Source organism: Limanda limanda, chromosome 13 (genome assembly GCF_963576545.1).
Source record: "Limanda limanda chromosome 13, fLimLim1.1, whole genome shotgun sequence".
NCBI classification, from domain to species: Eukaryota; Metazoa; Chordata; class Actinopteri; order Pleuronectiformes; family Pleuronectidae; genus Limanda; species Limanda limanda.
In genome coordinates, this window is record NC_083648.1 from 1,066,757 (window position 1) to 1,086,359 (window position 19,603).

Below are 19,603 nucleotides of genomic sequence, written 5' to 3' on the forward strand. Positions count from 1 at the left end.
CGTGTCAGAGACTGAAGTTTCTTAACGTTCCTCATGATCGTTTCACTGCTGAATTCTCTTTATTATTTTTGTTTCCTCTTTACAAACTCCCCCCCCCCTCGTCAGAAAAGCAGCGTCCTCCTCCTCTGTGGCCCCAGGGGCTGATGGGAGGTTCCAGGACCTGATCTCACAGCTCGTCCTCGTTAGAGCGCCACTTCTCCTCAGGTTCACCCGAGGCAAGCCCCCCCCCCACCCCCCACCCCCCAGCATGCTTCTCCTCCCAGCCGCTGCTCTGTGCTGCCTGTGTTCAGGTGAGTGTTTCCAGCCAATCAGGAGCTCACAAGCTCCACCTCACCACCACACTCACCTCCGTCCATCTGTCTGTCCACAGCGCTGGTTGCCATGGCAGCAGAGCTGACTCAGGACCAGTTGTCTTTGACCAGAAGAGTTGGTGAACAGGCCTCGTTCAGCTGTGGAGGAACTTATCAGCGTGGATACATACTCTGGTTTCAGAAGGAAGACACAGGAACGTTCACACTGATTCTTGATATTGATGAAAGTGATGGTTACATTTATAAGCCTTACAATAATCCTCAGAAAGACGACTTCACAGCTGAGATTAAACAGAACAGCTGTGAGTTGAAGATAGAGAAAGTTAAACGCTCTCATGAAGCCACGTACTACTGCGCCTATTTGAAGTCTGGAACCCACAGTGATACATGATGTGTGCAGCCTGAGCAAAAACCCTCATGAGGATCAGTGGGAGAGAGAAGTAAACCACAGCGTCACATGTCTCAGCTCCATCCGACAGCTGCTCTCCAGCTTCTGTTCTAAAGACTCGTGCGTTCAGAGACGTTTCCGCAGGTTTGCTGTCGTTCCACAGACAAACCTTTTCCATTGCCGCCCTTTAAAGGTCCAATCAGAGCCAGTGTCTGGTCTCCAGCTGGTTCTCTGTGTTTGGATGGCCGGAGGAATCGGGCCTGTGACAGAACTCTGACAGTTCAACCCTCACACCAACACTCTGCTGATCCAGAAGAAAGAACCGCTAACGCTCAGGCTCAGGTGGAAAAGGACAAAGAAGAAGAAGAAGAACCACTGAGCTGTGGTCGTGTTCCTCCACCAACCAGGCAGCTTCAGTCCCTCCAGCTGGGACATGTGACCCTCACATTAACATGAGGTCACTGGGACCTTTGACCTCTGGAGTCTGAAATTGAATCTTTGAGTCCAAGTGATAACTGGTTAAAATATGAATAAATTCTATAAAGACATGCTTGATGGAAACGTGTTAAAGAGGAAAAAAACATTTTCTGTGAGGCCACAGTGACCTTGACCTTTGACCTTTGACCAGGTCGTCCCTGAGTCCAAGTGAAGGTTTGTAGCAGATTTGAAGAAACTCCATCAAAGTGTGTGTGAGATATCGTGTTCACACGACTGGGACGGACACTCTGACACAAGAAGAAGAGAAAAGAAACTAAATTCATAAAATCGTGTGAAACATGAAAATCATCAGGAGCAACAACGCTAACGTTTTATATCGTAGTAAAGATGTTTCATAAAGAACTCATCGTCAGTTAGAGCACATGATGATGAACGATGGTTAATCCTGATAAACTGCGTCTGTCATCTTATTGGTCGCTACAGTTTATGACGTCATCATGACATCATCATCACATCGTTAACCCTTCAGCTGCCAATTAATCGAACATGCTGATATTTGCTCATAATCACTGAACACAAAGACCAGCTGAGTTCTGAAAGTATTGGACAAAAGAAGCGTTTGACCTGATGGTGGCGCTACATGAAAAGTCCGAGGCTCCTCAGGGTCAGTGCGGTTCATCCTGAGGGGAACATGAATGTTGTGCTGGCGTGAACATGAGAGAAACGACCTTGAGCTCAGACGGTTTTTGTCTGAGTCTCTTTCACTGTGTACTTCCTCATCTTCGGCTCAGGAACCAAATTGTTCGTACCTGGTAAGAAACTCTTTTATTTCCCTTCACTGGTTCCATTGTTGAAAATGTGATGAAAAGAGTTTGAACCATGTTTGATTTTTCTTGTTAAGACAAACTTCCTCTTTCAGACTTTCTGAAATGAACAAACGTGTGACAGTGAAATGTCGCTGCACATCAGACACAATCCTCTTTTTCTGCTTCGGGTTTGTTCAGAGTCTAAAAAGTCTCAAACATTTTCTGGATTCTCTTCAGCTGCTGCCGAAGGAATCTGAGTTTTCTCCTGAAATAACTTCTGACTTCATGAGCGTCCGTGGAACCTTCAGCCCCGAGCGCTTTGAGACCGACTCGTTACGGCTCATTCTTAAACCACAAACCTTTCAGCAACTTTCTGTTTCAAAAATAAGATCAATTCACTAAGTTCTCGTCTCATGATGAATGTTTTAAATTAAATCATCATTTTCACAATAACAAAAAATCGACCTAAATAATTATGAAAGTTGCTTAAAAATACCAGACTGATATTTAGGTTTTTAATATAATGTCTGCTGATATATATCAATCTATATATTTTACTTACTCAAAGAAAATACATTTAGTATTTAACGTTAAAGATGTTGTTCCGATGAATGCAATTGCCCTTTAATGGTGAATGTGTATTTTTGTGTATAAACAATAACGAGAAATATATTTGGAATAAATTAAAGATAAATAGGTTTGTCAATAGACAAATGTTTTTTCATTGTATCCCAACTATCTATTTTATGATAATATTCTGAATATGACTTTAATATTTCTTGTACCAGAAACTTATATTTGGTTTGATGTAGAATTTGTTAAAAGTTATGAGGGAACATTTCAGTGTAAATACATGTTATTATAAATATTTAGTACTTAACGGACATAAAATAGATATTTTTATACGTACATTTGAATACATATAAACAAATCGTATAAATCTGTCTCAGTATAAAGATAGTTACACTTTCACACTTTGTCATGAACAACAAATTATGTGACCATTCATGTTTTGTGTGAATTAACAACACAATCCTGTAATATTTATATATTTTTTTGTATTTTAAATGATAGAACATGTACACACATTTACAATATGATAGAAATAGTGATAAATATATAAATGTATGATCAAATGAAGTTGAGCGGCTGTGGCTCTGATGATATCTGTGATAACGCTGCCGTGCAGCAGCTGAATCTCTCTGTGAAGTATCGATGAGGTGTTTCCAGGATCAGGCTGTGAAGTGCAGAGCTGCTGTTCATGTGCATGTTGTCACACGTCAGATCGGCCGCTGGTGACCCCGGTGGTGAGCGTGTACCCGGCAGCTTCCATCGCCGCCCTGGACGGGAAGAGCTCCCTGCTGTGTGTGGCCTCCAACATGGTTCCTCCTCTGGTCCAGTTCTCCTGGACAAGACAGAGGGAGGGTGGTCCTCTGGAGACGCTGTCCTCTGCTGATGGAGAGCAGCTGGAGCTCAGAGGGACAGGACGCACCGCCGCCATCATGGTGGTCGACCGGCACGCTTCCTACACATACAACTACACCTGCCACGTCCGTCATGAGGGAGGCACAGTGGAGGCCCCGGCAGAGCAAGGTGAAGGAGGTTTGGTGACGGTGGTGAGCTTCATGTGTCTGTGTCTTTATTCCAGAGCGTGGACTTTCAGGTTAATAGCAGGACTTATTGATTTCAAATTTTTAAAAGCTCTCGTTCAAAACCCTGCACTTGCACTCAAATAGCCTCTGCTTGTGCTCAAACTGAGGCAAGAACCAGGATCTCAGCTTCAGCTTCACTTCTGACAGGAAGCCGGAGTCGTCATGAAGCCGCGGACGTGAACCTGGTTAAACCAACCGCCGTCCGGCTCGCTCACAGATGTTGAAGCTAACGCACTGACAACGAGGACGGGACAATTTAATGTCAATATTACACCTGGAATTCTATTGGTCGGGAAATTTTGACAGATTTGTTGCAAATAACAATCTGCGAGCAGAAGTTTCACATTCACAGAAGCAACGTGACCACGAGGAGAAGCTGAAGCTGGAGCTGTCATAGCCACAAAATATCTGAGTGCAAGCAGCAAAATATCTGAGTGCAAGCAACAAAATATCTGAGTGCAAGCAGGGTCTGTCTGAGAGTGAATGTGGGGTTTTGAGTGAAGAATTATAAAATGTGAACATGAAAAATAAGATGAGAGAAGTTCTGACTTCAAACTGAAAGACCAAGCTCTGAAAACTCATGTGATAGATAGATAGATAGAGTACTTTATTCATCCCCGAAGGGAAATTAAGTTGTAATAGCAGCCGGTATACTTGAATACAATAAAAATACAATAGAATAAAATAAAAAATATTGAGGTAGGTAATATGTGAGGACTGAAACTGACTTCTGGATTCTTTCAGAGGTTTCTGCAGTTCACGCACAGACGTGTCCGGCGGCCTGGACCTGGTCTCAGCGGCAGGTGAAGCTGCTGTGTCTGCTCTACACGCTGCTGATGGTGAAGAGTCTGGTTTACTGCGGTGGACTCGCTCTGATCCACATCTTGAGGAACCGGGAGCGTCCAGCCGCTGCTCACCAGACGACCGAGTTTCCTGCAGCAGCTTCAACTTCTCACTGATCCTGTTCACTTCACTCTGCTTCTCTTCTCACTGCAAACACTCGTCTGAACTGTAACTTTGCAAAGTATAAAATAAAAAAATTTTATGCTGAAGACTGTAACAAATCGCTGTTTCAACCCCAGGGCAAAGTTACTACGCATTAAATTTCAAGGACACGGGCGGAGCCGACCCACTGTGTTTGTTGCACGCTGCCTGAACAAGTTAACATAAACGAAAAATCCCTAATTGGACCGATAACCTAGTTATCGGTCTTACCAAAAATTAACTAAATATATATATAAACGGAAAACACTCAAACAGGTTGCTTATTATATACTGTATTTACACAAAACACCAATAACCCCCCGCGCTCGTGCGGACCCGTGAACATAAACAAGCTATTTACACACACTCAAACAACAATATTTTCCCACCCCAGGTCCAAACATAATCCCCAAACAAACGTCCAAAACAAAAATGTCTGCAGGTGTGGCGAGGTGAGTGCCGCAAACAAATCAAAGTCCACGCTTTCTCACCCCCTTCCAGTGCCCAGAAAATGTTCAGTCCACGATATAAGCCATTACAAAAATCTCCCAGGTAATAATCCCGTTCCAGAGAAAAAATCCTTTCGGTTGTAAATGATATATCCAGTTCCTCGAACCACTGGCCGCACCGCCCGCCCGCAGCTCCAAAAAAAACACACACCTCTCGACGGGACGTCACTTCCCCATATTTAACACATTTCCTTTACAAAAACCCCATATTTACATAATCACACAAATAATAAACAATCACACAAATAATAAACAAATACATACATAGATCCACTTCCTCATTCCTATAGTTTTAAGGTGTCTGACCAATGACATATGTAGCTTTTTTTTTTGATCCATGAAGTGCACTGCGGTGACCTTTACAAGACGTTAAATATAAATATAAAACACATCTCATCTCCTTTACCTCTGATGTGAACTGACTCCTCGTCTTTGTGCATCAATAATAATTCACTCAGACGCTGTTTCCACATTAACCCTGTGCTGCATGAATTATTACTTAAACATGTTAAAAACTTTCAATGTGTTTTATGCTGCACAACGAGAAAACAAAAAGTTTAAATACAAAGTACAAAAACAACACAACCGTAATATAATTATAAAAACATATTGTTTTATACATACATGTATTTACTAACAGTGACGCATGTACAGTATTTAATCCTCTAGGACAGAAATTAATAACTTAATTTATTTATTTACTAGTAATTTGAACAAAAGTAAGAATTTACTTCTCTTAAAACTATGATTTCCAGTTGATAAAAATAAAATCCAGATAATGTTATAAAGTTAAAAAAAATCTGAAACTAAATCCAATTTAAAAAAAAAAGGATTGTTTATTACTGTATTTCAGTACGATTGAGATCAACTGTTAACACTTTGCAGTTGAACATTAATATGTAATGAATTCACAGTTTAGCCTAATTATTGTAGTTATTCTGCTTATACCCTGATTTTACTCTCATTGATATTTGTCGGCTGCAGAGGAACAAAAGCTGAACTTCAAAAAACTTTAAACGGATGAAAAACAAATCAGGAGTCGTGTCCAGATGTGATCCAGGCAGAAATATTCAGATGTTTGAGGACAAAGATTTTTATTTTGAAAATATGTGTGACTGTTACTGAACCAACAACTAAACAAATGTTAATAACAAATCGATGACGTCACATGATCTAAACCACGTTGGTCTCTGCACATGAAGGTTCTTCTGGAAACTGGGACAGAAATTCATCATAGTTCTGCTTTTCTCTTTTTGACAATAAGTATCTTTATCATGAGGACAGAGTTGTAGCCTTGTGTGACGCTGTGTGTGTGTGTGTGTGGTTGTGTTTGTGTGTGTGTGTGTGTGTGTGTGTGTGTGTGTGTGTGTGTGTGTGTGTGTGTGTGTGTGTGTGTGTGTGTGTGTGTGTTTGTGTGTGTGACGCTGTGTGTGTGTGTGTGTGTGTTTGTGTGTGTGTGTGTGTCAGCAGCAGATATCAATCTGTGCTCGTGGTTTTACAAACAGCCGTCGACAGTTGAGCTGTGTGGTTCCTGTCGAGGTTTTAACTTCAACAACACGTCGACAGTTTCAAGCTTCAGATCGTGAGAAACAACTTCAGCTCAGAGACTCATCAGCTCTGATCAAATATTATGTTATGCAATAGGAGTAGACTTTACGTTGGCTAATTATTAATAATCATGAAATATGATTATTAAAATAATAAAAATTATTTATTAAAAATAATTAAAAATGATAAAGCTATCATTTAAGAATAGTTAAATAATTAATTAGAAATTATAAGGTTATCCATTAAGAATAGTTAAATAATTAATGAAAACAATAAAATATCAATTAATAACGATACAATCTGTAATTATTACTTATCGTAGCGGGGCACCACCCTGGTTACAGGGACCAACGAGTCAAACTATAAATATCAGTCTCATATGATAAATGTTAAATTAATAATCTCAATAGTTTCAAAGATAACAACAGCAGATTATCACAATTTAGAACACGCATGTAACCTCTGGTCCATCTATGTGTCTCTGTGTGTGTGTATCTGTCTGTGTCTATCAAAGTGTCTGTGTGTGTATGTGTGTGTGTGTGTGTGTGTGTGTGTGTGTGGGTGTGTGTGTGGGTGTGTGTGTGTGAGAGAGCGAGAGAGCGAGAGAAAAGAAAGGGGGCGTGGCGATGACGCAGTCACATCTAAGATGGCGGCCGATCATGATTCGTGGAATCAAGGCCTAAAAACTCTCAAAATGGCGGATTGACTACAAAACAAGATGGCGGAGCCGTTATGAATTTAGAGCCAGGATGGGAGGAGAGAGAGAGCGGAGGCGTGGCAATAATAGACTCAAAATGGTGGGTTAACTTGCGTTATTCAAGATGGAGTCTATGTTAATGACACCATGTGGCCGGAGCTCACACTGGTGGTCATCACATGAATTACACAAAGGAAATTTTAGACAAAGAGAATTCTTATCTCTGCTTGGCTTTGGGGGCCGAATGGTTTCCAGATGTGTTCAGCCTCTCTGAATATAGATTTAACTATGTGACATGAACTGTATTATAAATACAGATCGGAAGTGTGTATAGGTCGGTTTAGAAGGACAGAGAGAGAGAGAGAGAGAGAAAACATGTAAGGAGAGTTCAAAGAAGCTCTTAAAAATACGCCTGAGATGAGTTAACAGTGATTCACCCCTCAGCCCTCAAGCGAACGTTGTGGGCCGAGGTTCTGATCGGTGAAATCACTGCAGACTCACACAGACGTTAACAGTGCGGGCGGAGGCGCTTCTCGCGGCCCTATTTACTGTAACACAAAACATTGACGTCAAACCAAAAACCGGAAGTAGCGGCTCGGAGTAGTGGCCGGCTAAAACAATGGAGAAACACGGAGGTTCCACGAACAAAATACATTCAAGTATCAAAACAATACGCTACGTATTAAACTAACATCTGCCCAGATAATCAAGTCTCTTACTGTACCACCCTCGCGGTGTGTCTGCGCCTCGGCGCGAATGTGTCGGGGGCCAGTGAATCACGTGGTCTCTCTCACGAGCAGAGCTCCGGAGCTCAGCCGCTGGACCGGACAAGGAGCGGATTTTCTCGTGCTCCGTGACGGGATGAACGTCGTCCTTCTTCTTCAGGGATGTGGAGCTCGTGCTCCTCAGCGGAATGAATCTCGCGCTTCTGCAGGGGACGGCTGGTTTGAAGCCGTTGGTAGATCATTGGGAAAACAAAAGTAAAGTCCGTGGGGAAAAATGAAACAGTCTGAGATCGTCCAGCGAGCAATTTCCTGTTTGATCTTTCCAAGTTAAAACAGGAAAAGTCTTTTTCAAAATAAAAACGTTGACTAAGATAAAAGAATAAATGAATGAAATGAATTGAAACAAACGTCTTATCGCCTCCATTAGTTTACTGAGTCGTCTGGTAAAGCCTCGGGAGGCCTAGCAACTTGAGTAGGGTGGAAAAGAGAGAGGACAAAGAGAGTCTCTTAAAAATACCGAGTTAACTATTAAGACCCCTAGGGGTCTTGTGGTAGCTTGGGCATCTGAGTAAAAAGAGAAAGGTTTCTGGGAGCTCAGCCTTTTTAAGTCATGTTCCAGGTGACTCCCCCCTGGGAGGAGGGATCAGGGGTCAGTGTGGCCCTCCAGCCAGTTGAGTTGTCAGGATTTGGCCCCCAGGGGCGGGCTTACAGTGGGGGACCCAGGAAGTGACCTGCTGCCACATGGAGATAAGGGCCCCATGCTGGATTTTTAAATGTAAGGGGTCTCCTGAAGTTGGTCCCAAGTTTTACGACTCTTTGTTATAAGTCAGATCACTGGGCCTTCCCCAACAATCCCCCTTTGGTGTGGCAAGTGGGTCGTTACCCGGTTTCCAGGGCACAATAGGGTCGAGAGTCCAGTGATAATCCAGGAGAGGTAATCCTTGAGTGGAGTTGAAGCATTGAAAGTTAGTTCATCATGAGGCAGAGAGGCATAAATGTCTTTGAGGCATGAGTCTAAACAGAGAGAGGTAATTGTCTGGGCAGACAGAGGCTAAAACAACATATATTCTAAAACACGGCGCACATTTTCAATTTCACATCATGCTTATCGGCAGTTATTGTAAACATACCAATGAATTTTGGTGAAGAGTGAAACGAAAGAAAAGTGGAAAAAGGAACAGAAGAAAATGTTTGAGTAGGTGCTGGTGTTTTGAGATAAACCTGTGTTATTCTGTCAAACCAAAACATTTAGAACGGCGAGTCACGTTCTGTTGTTCGTTAATCTGTGAATATATGGTAAATCCTATTTCTAGATTTGCAAATCTACAGATATTGAAATTGCACTGCCAAGACTGAATTGCCAAGTGTACCCGTGAGGGCTGCACAACCGTAGTGGTAACGACTTCAAAATTCCTCAACGAGGTCTAAAGAGTTCACTACCTGAACATACGTTATACAATTTATTGACAGAAGGTCTAAAGCATGCAGCTATTGATGGAGTGAGTGGTTTGAGCGGTCTTTTGTTTTAAAAATGGGATTTCTCCCCCCCCCCCTTTCAGATGTGGAGGTGAGAGGGGGTTTCTGGCAGCGCCTTGTCCTTCCCAGTCATTGAAGTCATCTTTGGGAGTGGAGAAGGAGGTTGCTGCTCCTAGTTTCGCCAACGGGGTTCAGTGTCTGGTCTCTCAGTGGAGCCTGGAGGAACACGTGGCACAATGTCCCTCATTGCTTCATCCACACATCTCCGTATTAATTCCTCTGTGCCAGGATGCATCCCATGTGTTGGATTTCGGTCACCATCACTATACAGGGCGGCTGTAGCTGAGGGGTAGAGTGGTCGTCCTCCAACCTGAAGGTCGGGGGTTCGACCCCCAGTCTGAACCATCTGCATGCCGAAGTGTCCTTGGGCAAGATACTGAACCCTAAATAGCCCCCCATAGAATAACAAAGTGCTGCAAGTAGATGCACTGTATGAATGTGTGTGTGAATGGGTGAATGTGAAACTGTACTGTAAAGCGCTTTGAGTGGTCTTCATCAGACTAAAAAAGCGCTATATAAATACAAATCCATTTACCATTTATACTCCTGGTATTGATGAGGTTTCCTTTTGTTACAGGGCCTACTTCTCTGTTGAGAGGGATTCAGGTGCTGAGGTCGAAACTGTTTGTGGGGCTGGTTGAAATCCTCACCCCCTTGGTTTTGAGGGGCACCCTGTTGGAAGGGTCGTTGTTTCTGGTTCTCTTTGCTGGGGTTCATCTGGGCGTGGGGAAAGTTGTCATCTTCCAGCGCCGGGTCCACATTTAGTTGGACTTGAACTGCCAGAACCACGGTGTCGTCTTCGTTGAACCCTCGGTTGTCTGGGTCGAAGCGATAAATGTCTTTTTCAAGGGGCTCTTGCCGCCGGTTGCGGATTTCCTCTCTTTGAGGGGGTGCTGAGTCATCAGTGTCTTTTGACTCGAATGTGCCACGGTACTCATCTTCGTGGCCACCATCTCTTGCACCGGGGGTGGAGGACCATCCAGGACGCGACCGTGAGTCATGGTGCGCCTCTGCCTGAGTGGCAGACTGGGAATCTCCTTCAGCCCTCCAGGACGGAGTCCTTCCGTCGTTGTGATGTGGATCAGCATGGCTCCGTGCAGGATGTGTTCCTTCTGGCTGGAGTGGATGCTGTGTGTCCGCTGGACAGGCATTTGATGTTGCCTCATAGCGGTCCCAGGTCACTGCACGTCTAGGGGTTGAGTCCGGCTCCCCCTTTAGTGTTGAGTGGGTCGGAGCGGTTGACTGCTGGGTGTGTCTGGCCCGCCAGAGCAAAGCTTCCTCTGCATGAGGGTTGCGTAGCTGTGCTCGCAGCTTTTCTCCCAGTGTCTCTGTTCCGCTGGCTCCACCGGGAATGACGTCAGCTCCTGGCCCTGTCATCAGGGATATCAGCTTGAAGGGGGGGGCAGCTCTGTTTGACTGTGCCCCCCTTTCTGCTGACCTTTGACCTGCGTGTGATCCTGCACCGCCTGGTCCTGTTCTTTGCGGGTCTCGATGATGTGCCGCAGGTGGGAGTTTTTCTCCCGCTCCGCTCGACATGCTGCTTGCATAGCTCTGAGCGCCTTCGCATCCATTAGTTTACTGAGTCGTCTGGTAAAGCCTCGGGAGGCCTAGCAACTTGAGTAGGGTGGAAAAGAGAGAGGACAAAGAGAGTCTCTTAAAAATACCGAGTTAACTATTAAGACCCCTAGGGGTCTTGTGGTAGCTTGGGCATCTGAGTAAAAAGAGAAAGGTTTCTGGGAGCTCAGCCTTTTTAAGTCATGTTCCAGGTGACTCCCCCCTGGGAGGAGGGGTCAGGGGTCAGTGTGGCCCTCCAGCCAGTTGAGTTGTCAGGATTTGGCCCCCAGGGGCGGGCTTACAGTGGGGGACCCAGGAAGTGACCTGCTGCCACATGGAGATAAGGGCCCCATGCTGGATTTTTAAATGTAAGGGGTCTCCTGAAGTTGGTCCCAAGTTTTACGACTCTTTGTTATAAGTCAGATCACTGGGCCTTCCCCAACACCAACAATTAATAACAGCTACACAACAGAAAATCTGTTATATTTCTGTCTTTGAAAACTGTTTTGATCCTGTTATTGTTGTTGTGAAGTCCCTTTCATTCGTTACATTAACACATTGGTACATTTATTTGTTATAATGGTTTTACATGAAGCTCAGTTGGAATAAAAACGTTGATTAATTCTTTGAATAAAACAAACTGTGAAACGTCTCATTGAATTTCTTATTTTGTACTTTTAAAACGAATAATAAATTGGTTCATTTCTCAAAACCAAGTTCCAAAGTGCTTGAGAAAGTCAAATGATCATGAAAACCATCACACCCTGTGTCCAACAGTCAACTGGACGTCTGAGGACAACACCACATCCCACATGCAGCTGGACGTAGGGAGGGACGCTCGGACCTGGGGACTCAACCAGTCCTGCACATCACATGGCACAGGAGAGCTCCTCAGGACAGGACTCAGCCGTCCACCTCTAAAGGACAAGGGACGTTCATCTGAAGACAACTATGTCCACATACTGTCCATGGAGGACAGATGGTCTGAACCAGGAGTAAGAGAAGTCGTCTGCGTCAAACTAGAGAAGCCGTCTCTGAACAGGAGGTCAAAGGGGAATGGACCCCCCACTGTGCACACGGAGACATTGAGCTGGACACTTGGTGTCAATGACTCAGTTTCCACTGGAGTTTGAATTTGGGGCTTTTGGACACTTGATGACATCTGTCATGTTCTTTTATCCCAAATATGAGAAGAGTTGGTCTCGGTTTGGTTCAACAAGTATTTATTAAGAAGCAATGAAAAGGTATGAAAAGTTCAGCACAGCAATGGGCACCCAACGCACGGCCCCGCCCCTCGAGCGGCACCGGCAGTCACCAGTCGCACCAGTCGAGGAGGATCCTGATTTCTCCAGCTCACATCTTCTCTTTGCATCCAAATCTTCGAGAGGAGCACAAAGATGCAGCTTCCAGCTCATCTCACCAAGGAAACCTCCTCGCACTTCAAGCTCTACCAAACTCCTAGCAGCGACTCGATGTCCTGCAGGAAAACTTCAACCAGAAACTGAGCCACAGCTCAACAGAACCACGAAGGCAGAAACCAGACGACCAGCTAGAAGACTTCACTGCACTGAGAACTGACCTGCAACTTCCTTTTTCCCTTTTCCACGGACGGGTCACACAACTGGGCTTAATAATGATACTAGGCTAAGCAAGACTGTTTATTTGATTCTGTGTGGTGTTTATAAGTTTGATTTGTGTTGTTATACTTAAGTTATAAGTTATTTCGAAAGTAATGTTAGTTTGCTAGGCTCCTCAGAGTCTTTCTTTGCATTTCATTCTACACTCTTTGTCTAACTTAGCACCAACACAGACACACACATACCTCTTCACCTAGTTATCTCCTCCCCCGGCTACCTGTCGTAAAACCACTTCAAAAGGAGAGGGGTCTGTTTCTTTAGGGTGATCAGCGACCATCTTAGAAGCACACAGGAAGGTGCTACACTTTTGACCAGCCGCCATTTTGGGAGAACTCCGATTTACATAGACACACACACTCACATACACATCTTTGTTTAGTTAGCACGTTGTTAGTAATTTGTGTTTTTTATACTTTATTATATTCATAATAAATGTTTTTCTTTCAACAAATGTTCTTTCATTAATGTTGCATGAGTATATTTTGCCAACCTCTACACTGTCAATAACTCCGTAACCTTCAATGTTCATTATATAATCTTTAATAGTAAATATTGAGATTTCTAATTGAACTAAATGAGACTGATCTTAACATTTGATTGTTGGTCCCTGATACCAGGGTAGGGCCCCATCTTTTATAAATTAAAATTACAAATTGTATTATTCCTAATTGATAATTGTACTCTTTTTCATTAATAATTTCAGTATTATTATTTGATAACTTTATCGTTTTAATTAATAATTGTATTATTTTTAATTAATAATTGTGTTGTTTTTAATTAATAATTGTATTATTTTAATAATCATATTTTATGACTATGAATAATTAGCCAACATCAAGTTTACCCATTATTGCACAACATTTGAGTTAAGAATATTGTGTTCCTACTTTTCTCTCTTCCCCCCAGAACCTGGGGCAGCTAATGAATTATTTCTAAGGCTCATAAGCACAGTGCATTCATGTATGTGTTATGTTTGAATAAGCTAAGGGAGTTATGCTTTAATATAAATAGTTAGATATGAGAACAAGTTAAAGTACAGTATATTGTTTGCCACAGATTTACAGTTCCCACAACAGGCAGCGGCTCTTATCAGAGCTCTTATCCAGACAGGTGTGAGACTGACCAGCCATGTGACGCACACACATTCTAACAACTTCATGATTAACACTAAGCAGCAGTTATTATAATTCATAGTGTGTAGGTCATATATCTGGCCCAACTGCTCCTGCCCCCACCCTCCTGCTTTTGTTTATAGTTCAGTTCCATAAACATATTCACACACAGACACACACACAGACACACAAACATAGATTTTAAAATCCCGACACATCACAGCAGCAGGATGGAGGCGGGTTGTGTTTTTCTGTTGTTTGGTTTCCACTGAAGAATCGATCACTTACTTCACTTGTGTTTTGTGGACTTATGCAAAACAGTAAATAAACAAAACTCCTCTATTTTTGTTTGTTTGATTATTTTATTTATTATTATTCAAATATATTTTTTGTTTGTCTTCTTATTTTCTGCCATGTCTAAGCTCAGTCACTGTTGTTTTCTACTGTGCACTTGATTTTTCTATTTTCAATTATTATTGGGCAATTTTTTTATTCTTAATAAAGTGGATTAAAACAATGTTAAAAGTTGGAGACATTTACTTTTGACTGAGACGATGATTTCATGTGATTCCATTTTATTTATACATTTCTCTTTGGACAAGTATATAAATAGGTAGATTTCATAATATGAGGCAACATGTAATTGGTATATATTATACACATAGAAGGAAAAGTATTCTGCTCATCATGGTGAGATACTGTGTAAAAATATTTTAGATGATTTTAGATTTTCCCAATGGACGAAGTTATTTTTGCAGTTGGACACTAGAGGGCAGAAGTATCATTATTATTAACTGCAGTGAGTGAATGTCGTACCAGACACTAGAGGGCAGCAAAGGACAAGTTATAATCCTGACTGCAACTAACTGATGACGTTTAACTACTATGAGACTTTATAATTATAATGATACAATAATAATAAACCACAAAAACGATATGATGATAACTATGTGAACTGATATAACTCACGTCATGTTCTGAGGCTCGTTCAGTTTCCTTTGTTTAATCTTTAATCTAAACATCGTAAAAACAAGTGAATTCAAAAGACTATGAAGAAGAAATATATACATTTATAAATATAAACACACGTGTACACATGAAGCTCCATCTTGTTTTCAGCAGCAGACGTTTGAAGCTTCACCACGAGCAGCTTCCTCCTCCTCTGTGGCCGCAGGGGCTGATGGGAGGTTCCAGGACCTGATCTCACAGCTCGTCCTCGTGAGAGCGCCACTTCTCCTCAGGTTCAACCGAGGACCCCCCCACCCCCCCCCACCCCCCCCCACAGCATGCTTCTCCTCCCAGCCGCTGCTCTGTGCTGCCTGTTTTCAGGTGAGTGTTTCCAGCCAATCAGGAGCTCACAAGCTCCACCTCACCGCCACACTGACCTCCGTCCATCTGTCTGTCCACAGCGCTGGTTGCCATGGCAGCAGAGCTGACTCAGGACCAGTTGTCTTTGACCAGGAGAGTTGATGAACAGGCCTCGTTCAGCTGTGGAGGAACTGATCAGTGTTACTGGATATACTGGTTTCAGAAGAAAGACACAGGAACGTTCAGACTGATTCTTGAAATTTATGCAAGTGGTGGTTACATTTATAAGAATTACAATCATCCTCAGAAAGACGACTTCACAGCTGAGAGACAACAGAACAGCTGGGAGTTGAAGATAGAGAAAGTTAAACGCTCTCATGCAGCCACGTACTACTGCGCCTGTTGGGGGTCTTATGGAGCCCACAGTGATACATGATGTGTGCAGCCTGAACAAAAACCCTCATGAGGATCAGTGGGAGAGAGAAGTAAACCACAGCGTCACATGTCTCAGCTCAATCCGACAGCTGCTCTCCAGCTTCTGTTCTAAAGACTCGTGCGTTCAGAGACGTTTCCGCAGGTTTGCTGTCGTTCCACAGACAAACCTTTTCCATCGCCGCCCTTTAAAGGTCCAATCAGAGCCAGTGTCTGGTCTCCAGCTGGTTCTCTGTGTTTGGACGGCCGGAGGAATCGGGCCTGTGACAGAACTCTGACAGTTCAACCCTCACACCAACACTCTGCTGATCCAGAAGAAAGAACCGCTCACGCTCGGGCTCAGGTGGAAAAGGACAAAGAAGAAGAAGAAGAACCACTGAGCTGTGGTCGTGTTCCTCCACCAACCAGGCAGCTCCAGTCCCTCCAGCTGGGACATGTGACCCTCACATTAACATGAGGTCACTGGGACCTTTGACCTCTGGAGTCTGATTATTGAATCTTTGAGTCCAAGTGATAACTGGTTAAAATATGAATAAATCCTCTAAAGACTTGCTTGATGGAAACGTGTTAAAGAGGAAAAAAACATTTTCTGTGAGGCCACAGTGACCTTGACCTTAGACCTTTGACCAGGTCGTCCCTGATTCCAAGTGAAGGTTTGTAGCAGATTTAAAGAAACTCCATCAAAGTGTGTGTGAGATATCTTGTTCACACGACTGGGACGGACACTCTGACACAAGAAGAAGAGAAAAGAACTAAATTCATAAAATCGTGTGAAACATGAAAATCATCAGGAGCAACAACGCTAACGTTTTATATCGTAGTAAAGATGTTTCATAAAGAACTCATCGTCTGTTAGAGCACATGATGATGAACGATGGTTAATCCTGATAAACTGTGTCTGTCATCTTATTGGTCGCTGCACTTTATGACGTCATCATGACATCATCATGACATCGTTAACCCTTCAGCTGCCAATTAACCGAACATGCTGATATTGGTTTATAATCAGTAAACACAAAGACCAGCTGAGTTCTGAAAGTATTGGACAAAAGAAGCGTTTGACCTGATGGTGGCGCTACATGAAAAGTCCGAGGCTCATCAGGGTCAGTGCGGTTCATCCTGAGGGGAACATGAATGTTGTGCTGGCGTGAACATGAGAGAAACGACCTTGAGCTCAGACGGTTTTTGTCTGAGTCTCTTTCACTGTGGAGTTGATCTTCGGCTCAGGAACCAAATTGTTCGTAGATGGTAAGAAACTCTTTTATTTCCCTTCACTGGTTCCATTGTTGAAAATGTGATGAAAAGAGTTTGAATCATGTTTGATTTTTCTCGTTAAGACAAACTTCCTCTTTCAGACTTTCTGAAATGAACAAACGTGTGACAGTGAAATGTCTCTGCACATCAGACACAATCCTCTTTTTCTGCTTCGGGTTTGTTCAGAGTCTAAAAAGTCTCAAACGTTTTCTGGATTCTCTTCAGCTGCTGCCGAAGGAATCTGAGTTTTCTTTCCTTGCTCCTGAAATAACTAAATTATAATTTTCACAATAACCAAAAATCGACATAAATAATTATGAAAGCTCTTAAAAATACCAGACTGGTATTTAGGTTTTTAATATAATGCCTGCTGATATATATCAATCTATATATTTTACTAACTCACGGAAAATACATTTAGTATTTAACGTTAAAGATGTTGTTCCGATGAATGCAATTGCCCTTTAATGGTGAATGTGTATTTTTGTGTATAAACAATAACGAGAAATATATTTGGAATAAATTAAAGATAAATAGGTTTGTCAATAGACAAATGTTTTTTCATTGTATCCCAACTATCTATTTTATGATAATATTCTGAATATGACTTTAATATTTCTTGTACCAGAAACTTATATTTGGTTTGATGTAGAATTTGTTAAAAGTTATGAGGGAACATTTCAGTGTAAATACATGTTATTATAAATATTTAGTACTTAACGGACATAAAATAGATATTTTTATACGTACATTTGAATACATATAAACAAATCGTATAAATCTGTCTCAGTATAAAGATAGTTACACTTTCACACTTTGTCATGAACAACAAATTATGTGACCATTCATGTTTTGTGTGAATTAACAACACAATCCTGTCATATTTATATCTTTCATTGTATTTTAAATGATAGAAAATGTACACACATTTACAATTTGATAGAAATAGTGATAAATATATAAATGTATGATCAAATGAAGTTGAGCGGCTGTGGCTCTGATGATCTCTGTGATAACGCTGCCGTGCAGCAGCTGAATCTCTCTGTGAAGTATCGATGAGGTGTTTCCAGGATCAGGCTGTGAAGTGCAGAGCTGCTGTTCATGTGCATGTTGTCACACGTCAGATCGGCCGCTGGTGACCCCGGTGGTGAGCGTGTACCCGGCAGCTTCCATCGCCGCCCTGGACGGGAAGAGCACCCTGCTGTGTGTGGCCTCCAACATGGTTCCTCCTCTGGTCCAGTTCTCCTGGACAAGACAGAGGGAGGGTGGTCCTCTGGAGACGCTGTCCTCTGCTGATGGAGAGCAGCTGGAGCTCAGAGGGACAGGACGCACCGCCGCCATCATGGTGGTCGACCGGCACGCTTCCTACACGTACAACTACACCTGCCACGTCCGTCATGAGGGAGGCACAGTGGAGGCCCCGGCAGAGCAAGGTGAAGGAGGTTTGGTGACTGTGGTGAGCTTCATGTGTCTGTGTCTTTATTCCAGAGCGTGGACTTTCAGGTTAATAGCAGGAGTTATTGATTTCAAATTTTTAAAAGCTCTCGTTCAAAACCCTGCACTTGCACTCAAATAGCCTCTGCTTGTGCTCAAACTGAGGCAAGAACCAGGATCTCAGCTTCAGCTTTACTTCTGACAGGAAGCCGGAGTCGTCATGAAGCCGCGGAGGGCCTGCGGACGTGAACCTGGTTAAACCAACCGCCGTCCGGCTCGCTCACAGATGTTGAAGCTAACACACTGACAACGAGGACGGGACAATTTCATTTGTCAATATTACCCCTGGAATTCTATTGGTCGGGACATTTTTACAGATTTATTGCAAATAAAAATCTGAGAGCAAAGTTTCACGTTCACAGAAGCAACGTGACCACGAGGAGAAGCTGAAGCTGGAGCTGTCATAGCAACAAAATATCTGAGTGCAAGCAACAAAATATCTGAGTGTAAGCAAAACAATATCTGAGTGCAAGCAGGGTCTGTCTGAGAGTGAATGTGGGGTTTTGAGCGACAGCATTATAAAATCTGAACATGAAAGATCAGATGAGAGAAGTTCTGACTTCAAACTGAAAGATCAAGCTCTGAAAACTCATGTGAGGACTGAGCCCGACTTCTGGATTCTTTCAGTGGTTTGTGCAGTTCCGGCGGCCTGGGCCTGGTCTCAGCGGCAGGTGAAGCTGCTGTGTCTGCTCTACACGCTGCTGATGGTGAAGAGTCTGGTTTACTGCGGTGGACTCGCTCTGATCCACATCCTGAGGAACCGGGAGCGTCCAGCCGCTGCTCACCAGACGACCGAGTTTCCTGCAGCAGCTTCAACTTCTCACTGATCCTGTTCACTTCACTCTGCTTCTCTTTTCACTGCAAACACTCGTCTGAACTGTAACTTTGCAAAGTATAAAATAAAGGATTTTTAAGCTGAAGACATTAAATATAAAAATAAAACACATCTCATCTCCTTTACCTCTGATGTGAACTGACTCCTCGTCTTTGTGCATCAATAATAATTCACTCAGACGCTCTTTCCACATTAACCCTGTGTTGTATGAATTATTCCTTAAACATGTTAAAAACTGATTTAAATGTGTTTTATTCTGCACAACGAGAAAACAAAAAGTTTAAATACAAAGTACAAAAATAACACAACCCTAATATAATTATAAATACATATTGTTTTATACATACATGTATTTACTAACAGTGAAGCATGTATAGTATTTA

General features: G+C 42.7%; 2 protein-coding genes across 2 annotated transcripts; both read left to right on the top strand.

Moving 5' to 3' along the window:
- The first annotated feature begins 247 nt into the window (after positions 1-247).
- Positions 248-4,554, top strand: LOC133018693 (immunoglobulin lambda-1 light chain-like). The gene is made up of 5 exons (XM_061085114.1): positions 248-290; positions 371-691; positions 1,893-1,949; positions 3,228-3,536; positions 4,340-4,554. Exons 1-5 carry the CDS (start codon positions 248-250, stop codon positions 4,552-4,554), a joined length of 945 nt encoding a protein of 314 aa, XP_060941097.1.
- Positions 4,555-15,183: 10,629 nt separating this feature from the next.
- LOC133018158 (immunoglobulin lambda-1 light chain-like) lies at positions 15,184-19,212 on the top strand. Its single transcript, XM_061084473.1, has 5 exons — positions 15,184-15,226; positions 15,307-15,623; positions 16,849-16,885; positions 18,016-18,324; positions 19,025-19,212. The coding sequence occupies exons 1-5, from the start codon at positions 15,184-15,186 to the stop codon at positions 19,210-19,212; spliced, it is 894 nt and encodes a 297-aa protein (XP_060940456.1).
- The last annotated feature ends 391 nt before the right edge of the window (positions 19,213-19,603 follow it).